The sequence below is a fragment of the Convolutriloba macropyga genome, chromosome 12 (genome assembly GCF_964194025.1).
Source record: "Convolutriloba macropyga chromosome 12, txConMacr16.3, whole genome shotgun sequence".
Classification (NCBI taxonomy): Eukaryota; Metazoa; Xenacoelomorpha; order Acoela; family Convolutidae; genus Convolutriloba; species Convolutriloba macropyga.
The window spans coordinates 39,248,215-39,255,645 of NC_134479.1; the positions used below are offsets into that span (position 1 = coordinate 39,248,215).

Consider the following 7,431-nt stretch of genomic DNA (forward strand, 5'->3'; position numbering starts at 1 on the left):
GGCTTTTTTCCGGCAATCTGGCAATTGTTTCAGATTTTTTTTCATGGGAACTTTAATAATTTATTCATGGCAAAGAATCTTTTTTCCTGCCTGTTTGTCTTTTTCATACGATTTTGTATTTGATCGTTTTTTCGTCTGAGGGATTTATTTTTTTGAGTGAATTGGTCACGCTTGAGTCTTCAGTGGTTGCTGATTCTCAGAATTTTCTGTCATTCAAAATTTCAGCTGTACCCATTTTTTGATATAGAACTAAAAGATGCAATCAGAAGTGCACTGAATTGAATTAGTTTTTGGTGTCCACTAATTTTTGTGTGGTGTCGTATAGTAAGCTCTGATAGCATCATTGGAAACTACCCAATTAAATTAATGCCGCATATCCCAATGAAGGAGGTCTATGAAACTTCCCCGTGACTGTCGTTTGAGGGCAACTCGTTGCAGCAAGCCCAAAATCTTTTCTGATCATTTAGTGTTCAAAATGACTAATTTTTTGCAGTCAAATTAAAATGCAATGTTGATGTTTACCATTAGATTACATAGTCACGGACTGAAATACTTGTTTTCAGGGCTTTCGTGGGCTCTTGTATTTAATAAGTCTGTAGACAGTGAGTTAAATATTTCCAGTTTTTGCCTCGGGCTCTGAAACGCCTCAATTGGTCTATATTTGTCCGTTTTTCTTCAAAAAGACTGATAATTTTCAGGTCCAATTATGACGGTCGCATCGCAAAATGATGCGGTGGAAATGACGTTCTCGCTTAAATTGGACAGATCTCTATTTTGTAACTACCTGAAGGATCAACTGGAAAGTCATAAAGAGACTTTCGATGCTTTAAATCGCCCGCTCTGCAGAAAGAACTTTTCGATTGTCGAGCAAGAATCACATGAGAGCTTAGGCACTTTGATAATGAGGTTAGCTTCCTCATTTGATAGCAGAGATCACTTGATTAATACTAGTTCTATCGACTGTGAAAATCATTCGTCTTTGACGGAAGTTTCCCCCGGTCAGATTTCGACGTGTGAGAATTTTTCCGTGAGGGAAAACGATAAACAAGTTGAAAAAGTCAGTGAAACCAAAAAAGAACAGCAGTCTTCTTTAGTCAACAGCAGACGTGTGAAATTTAGTTCAGCTGAAGTTTCTGTTCAGACAGATCCGGTTGTTTTGACCGATAGCGGCAATCATATCGATTTAAAGGAATCGGCAAAATCCGCTAATCTCTCACTTGCGCTTAGTAGTACCGATGTTACTGAGAGACAGATATCAGATGTTGCAATCAAAACTGAACCAGAAAATACTATTTGCGATTATAATGATGAACATTTGTCAAATTTTGAACCTGGTATGAATTTCGTGTGTCAAAGTAATGAAGTTACTGCCATTAAAAACGGTGGGATTGGTGAAGTTGAGGGTTTTGATCACCCAACAACTAATGAATTAGATGAACAGAATGGTGGAATTTTTAACGATTGGTCGAATGCTTACGACAGTAGCTTACTCACTGGTGCTAACGATGACATTGATGCCCCTTTTCAAGCAGTTTCAAATCAAATAGCTTTATTCAAAAGTGAAATTATTAACGATAACGATGGTGCGTACTCTGATTTCTTTTTGGAAAATATTGTGTCTGAAATTTCGCAGCCTTCAACTAGCCGTGATTTGATTCAACAGAGTCAGATTACATATTTGGATGGTTTTGAGGTCTCAGATGACGTCCGTATGGACGAGTTACATGATTCTATTATTGATACGAACTTTATTAACCGGCCAACGTCGGTTAGCGGCAACCGATTTGGAAATTCGAGTGTTTCTGAAAGCGAATTAGACTGTGGGGAAATATTCGAAGTTGAAAAAGACGTCAGTAATAAGAAGATGGCATCATCACGCCCGACTTTAATCCCAGCTTCTAGAGGTCAAGCTATAAAGTCCGCCTCTTTCAAGTGCAATATGTGCGAATACAAAACGCATTATTACCCGTTGATTCAGAATCACTTGTTCAGATCTCACCAGAAGAAAATCAACGTGCTTTCAAAAGACGTACAGTATGAGTGTAAATTGTGTCTTTACAGAGGTCATATTATGGATATTCTAGTTTCCCCTCTTTTTCAGCATACAAATTGGCCCGGTCTTTTTTTAAAACTTTATCCCAAGTTTTCAAAATTTTATCCAAATTTCTTTTTAAATTTCTTAAGTTTTATTTTGAAATTCAAAAAAGATGTTTATCCCCTCCTAAGTTTCGAGTTTTTAATCAAAAATTTTGTTTTTTGAAAAGTCGTATTCATAGTCAAATTTCTTTGGATAATTTCTGTTGAATAGTGGACTCGAGAAAGATGTTTCAACTCGAGAAAAATATTTCAGTCCGACTGTGGATTGACCTCAAGCTTGTATTTTTTGTTGTTGATTTGGTGTCGTAGATACACGCACTATATAGCGCGTTCTTAGTAAATTATCGACGTCATTAATGCGCATTATTTTTTTAAAAAGTATTTTGTCTTTTTGCAAAAAAAGTTTTAAAAGAAAAATAGTTTTTCACTTGGAGAAGCAGATGATCTATTTTTTTCGTGGTTTGTCAAGCAAAAAGTTCTCTTTTCTCAACTAGTAAGTGCGTACTTTTATATAGACGTTCTCAGTAAAGTCATTTGTCTCGAACGGTTTTACTGCTTTGCAAAGCAATAAAATATCTCAAATAATTTTGTTGTGCAGAAGCTATGACCTATAACCTTTATACTAACTTAAGGCCAGCTGAGTGCTACTCAATGAAGATTTAAACACATATAGAAAGGGACAATGTGTTTTCTCAGATGGTGTACATGGTGTGCAGCGTACACTCTCTTGAGTCGTCATTCATAGCTTAAAATTACTTTTAATAGAAAATATGGGGGAAACTAGAAATTTATCATTACAGGCAACAGTTCAAAAAGTTTCAAAGAACATTTTCGACGGCAGCATTACACTCAACGTCCGTCTGATTCGATATTTTTACTTAAAAATCGATGCAAATTTTGTAAATTTGAAGCTACCAATAAAATTTCATTACGTGAACACGTGAAACGCAAACACGCTGAGAAAATTACTGAAATCGATACTAGCGATGAGGCTGTTTATGAATCGATTGTTGCAGAAAAAGTTAATGATTATCTAACTTGTCACCTTTGTCCGTTTCAAACTAATTGGAGGAAAAATTTGTACCTCCATTTTCAGGAAAATCATACCATAAAAGGAGATACGGGCTCTTGTGGAATTGATTTGGACAAAATGATTAAGTTTAAGTGCAATTTGTGTTTCTACAATACGTTTAGAAAGTTCAATATGAAAACTCACGTGCAAAGAGTTCACACGAAGGCCTTAGCAGATTCTTATTTGGGATCATCTACCACAGAAGGTCAAATAGACTCTTCTTTGATTGGCTATCTACTTTCTCTTCTCTTAGTCTTTGTAGTGTTTCCGATAGATCTCTTTTGCGTTTTTTTTTTCATTTCTCGCCGTCTTAAACTCTTCCTGGTTTTACAAATTTTCCTGTTTAGGCATCATTTGCAAGCTGCCTAACACATCGAAAAGTTGATTTTCTGGGCGCTAAAGTATATCCTGGGTAATCGAACTATTTTGACCCCCGGCGAATCCATATGAAGTGTGCCTACTGTGATTTTCCTGTAAGAGCACATAATTTGTATCTTAGAGGTGCATAACGTTAACGTATGGCGAGCAAGTTACGGAAAAGTCCCTTTTTCCTGGTTGATGAATAGAAATAATGGAATTTTGGGGGAAACTAGAATGCGAATTATACAGGTGAAAATGCCAAGAATTTCAAAGACCATTTTAGACGCCAGCATTACAATGCCCGTTCGTCAGATGCAATATTGATTCCAAAAAACAGATGCAAATTTTGCAAGTTTGAAGCTTATAATAAAATGTCTTTACGCGAACACGTCAAAAGAAGACACGCGGATAAAATTCCTGACATTGTAAATGTGGTTGACACTTCGAGCAGCGCTAATGATGGAGCAATAATGGCCGAAAAATTGCCCGATTACCTTTCATGTCATCTTTGCCCGTTTCAAACTAATTGGAGGAAAAATTTACTGCAGCATTTCAAAGAATTTCACTCAATTAAGCAGCATATAGTCACTAGCGGTACTGAGCTAGATAAAATAATGAAGTTCAAATGCAATTTGTGTTTCTATAGTACTTTTAAGAAGTTCAATTTGAAAACGCACGTGCAAAGGGTGCACGCTGAGGAACTGGCAGCGTCCTATGAAGGAATGGAGATCAAAGAAGGTCAGTTGCGCTGTGTTTCTGGATATATTCTGCCCCCATTTAGTGGGCGAACTGTTTACGGCGCACGTTATTTTACATAGTAATGTGCTATATCAGGGCACAATATTTAGAACTTGGGGTCACCAAAAACCTGGGGAGACAGAATGGGTTTGTTTAATTGCTCTCGAACGAAATTTGAATCAGTTATTGTATGTGTGTGTCCTTCATGCAAAATTTTCGCCTGACCGTTTTCTTCTAGAATATTATTTCGATTTCAATTTTGAAGTTATTTTTTCACGCTGTACTTCTTTTTTTGCTTGACCTGAATTGCTCTCATTGAGAAATTAAGTCTCCGTTGCAAAATAAAAGCGATTATAAGTTAGGAGATCATAAGGGCGATATAGGCGAGTAGTAAATGCTTCTGTCAGGAGGTTGCGGGAGCAAATCCCTACCTAGTGGGATTGTTTTGTACCCATAAAGAAACTTTTAAAAATTGCGCCTCTTGTCGTTGGAGAGCAATTTGTCCGTCGTTAGTCAATTTATGTTTCTTTCTTGTTCTTTCGGAATTCTAGCAAACAGCAATTTACAACAGCTCAAAAAAACAATTCCTTTATAACTTTGGGGAAACAATTAAGCTGGGCTGTAAAGACGTGTTTTAACCGCATAAAATACGACAGTTCTAATCTAAAACAAAAACATCAAATTCTTCCAATAAAATTTTTGGATTACAAAGTACTAAATTGTTTTATGAAACTTACCAGTAACCAGCTTCCGATTTTCGAAAAACTACACTTACCAACATCAAATCTACGCTACAGCCAGCGAACCAAAAAATACTGCTTCAATCACAAAATAAACTCATCTGCATTAGAAAACTCTATCCTGAATATCGGCTCAACTCTTCATAATAAATTTCTTAACGTGAGTTTTTTTTTAAAAACCTAATTGAAATGGATGCAAGACCAATAGTTCTAAAGAAGCATCTTAAAATGTTTTTCATTTGTTTAAACAAAACTCGAATAATGCGTCGTACGGCAAGGCATCATGGAAAAGTTTAAGTTTTCATAGTACCACTATCTCAAATTTAAACTGTAATATTTTTAGTTTATTTCATTTATACTCTGACCTACACTGCCCAATTAGTTGTTTGCTGTTAATAACCTAATGGGAATTCAATGTGTTTTTTTTATATGTTGTTAAGTTCGCATGGCGATTCAGCAAAAGTTAATGTGTTGTTTCTGACAAGAAAAGTTGACATAAAGGATTATTCAAGGGTCATTTATCGATACAACTATTTGAGTATTTTTCGCAAGTTGAATGTTTCGCAACTTATAATTGACCTCACCTACAATAAAATTGGACTGAGGATTTAAAAACTGAGCCAAGGATTTGATGTCTCGCAAAAACTTTTGATTGATGCTCAGAGTTAAAGATTTTCAAGTGGAGCATCCTGATTCTGCTTGTCAGTTCTACTGTGCTAACTATTCTGACTTAAGCTGACTTATTTCAAAAACGCTATCGAAAAAAGTATTTTAAACCGCAAGTACCATGAATAAACAACAATTTGTCCCAAAAATTTCTGTGAGAGGTAATTTAAAGAGGTCACTATCATCTCGCTCTGAAAAAGGATATCGATTGGTCACAAATGGTTGAACAAAATTGCGTGTCTAGTATTTAGTTGAAACCCGGAAACAATTATCTTTGACCTCATTGATCAAAGCAGACTACAATGGAGAATAACTCTCAAAGCAGAATGCTGCGTTTTTTTGCAAAAAGCTTCATTTTAGTGGAATAGTTCACCGGCGTCTTTGAAGTCAGGTGGGCTTTTTTGATCTGCAGCAGTGTGCATGAAACTTTTCATAATAGAAAGCTCACTCATAAGCTAGGTTACCAGTGGAAACACTTCTAATTCGATGTCAATTCTAATCTCCGTGAACTAAATATATTTATATGTAACTTAATCTTGTGTTTATAATAGAGGTCTGAATGACCTATGTTTTTAAAAATAATTTTCAAGGTTCCTTCCCTTATTTTCGGGGTTTGAAACAATGAATCGTTAATGAGCGATCTCAATCGGGAAAACACAATCTTAATTCAGTTGCAAACAGTTTTCAAAATTGTATATTGTCTAATGCATTTTTAGAAGATTTTAAATTCGCGATGCAATACTTAGTTTACTTAGCAGTCTTTCATAGCAAAGATATTCATTGATTGTGTCAATTAAGGATTAGGAAAGAGTCTATTTGAATCTAGGCCACGAGCTCAAATTGTTTGCACATATTGAGTACCCCGACGATCTAATAAAACTGCAGCGCGCTGGTTCTTCGGACGCCAACGGTCAAGTCATCGGAGGATTCGGAGATCCAAATGCGCTAGAGCTCTCGCCTGGAGGTGCTGCAGATGTTGAACTGGTTGAACCTCCAGAGGTCGAAGAGATTCGTAGTTCCTCAACGACGATGACATCAGGACCTCCTTATAAATGTCCCCTCTGTCCTTTTACAACAAATGCAAAATCGCCGTTAAATGTTCACACTAGCAGATTTCATAAATTTGCGTCAAAATGATCAAATCAGCGCTTTGATTCTGTTCGAATAATAGATATCTATCTAATATTGGGTACCTGAAAGTTGTTTCTCAGATGGTCCCAAAGATCAATCAAACATAAATAAATTTTGCAGTATCATTGGTTGTCCTCTTGTGCTCTAAATTATGCGAGTTATAAAAAACGTATTGATAGTTTTAGTTTTGGAACTGTTTCCCTATCTCAATCCGATTTCTAGGAACCCAAACGAGAATAAAGGTTATACAAATTCTCTCAAAGTTTTACTGGTTGTTTAGGAACCCGTGTTACAGCCACAAACAATTCCTGGAAATGGGTATTCAATAGAGAGAGTGAAGACAGTTCTTTAAGCTAATATTTAAGATCATTCAGATGTCTTTTATGTCGTAGATGTTAGTTTCGTTTTGAATTATACTAATTTTTATATCTTTCTCTTTTCATTTTTTGGCTGATGGGCTTTACCGAGAAACTGTACGGTCACTATGAGATGAACGAGACCAAAGTCGTCAAGTTGACCATTTGGTTTTAGTGATGTGTGGAATTAGTATTAGTTGAATTTGCCGATTGAGACAGCCAATTTCTGAGAGTAGTCCAGTTAGCTCAAAATAGGGGAACTTGCTTAAAA

At 36.0% G+C, this 7,431-nt stretch overlaps 1 protein-coding gene across 2 annotated transcripts; it reads left to right on the forward strand.

Annotated features, from left to right (window-relative positions):
• Window positions 1–702: 702 nt before the first annotated feature.
• Window positions 703–7,031, forward strand: LOC142351255 (uncharacterized). 2 transcript variants are annotated; one of them, XM_075403403.1, is made up of 3 exons: window positions 703–2,063; window positions 2,898–3,374; window positions 6,500–7,031. In XM_075403403.1, exons 1-3 carry the CDS (start codon window positions 707–709, stop codon window positions 6,808–6,810), a joined length of 2,145 nt encoding a protein of 714 aa, XP_075259518.1. In that variant the 5' UTR covers window positions 703–706; the 3' UTR covers window positions 6,811–7,031. The 2 variants fall into 2 exon arrangements, with proteins under 2 accessions (XP_075259518.1, XP_075259517.1); XM_075403402.1 differs by lacking the exon at window positions 2,898–3,374 and adding an exon at window positions 3,779–4,267.
• Window positions 7,032–7,431: the final 400 nt, after the last annotated feature.

Coding starts and splice junctions, on each gene's coding strand:
- LOC142351255 (XM_075403402.1), top strand. CDS start 707: ATGACGGTCGCATCGCAAAATGATGCGGTGGAAATGACGTTCTCGCTT. Junction 2,064..3,778: donor TAAATTGTGTCTTTACAGAG/GTCATATTATGG, acceptor CGAATTATACAG/GTGAAAATGCCAAGAATTTC. Junction 4,268..6,499: donor AGGAATGGAGATCAAAGAAG/GTCAGTTGCGCT, acceptor ATTTGAATCTAG/GCCACGAGCTCAAATTGTTT.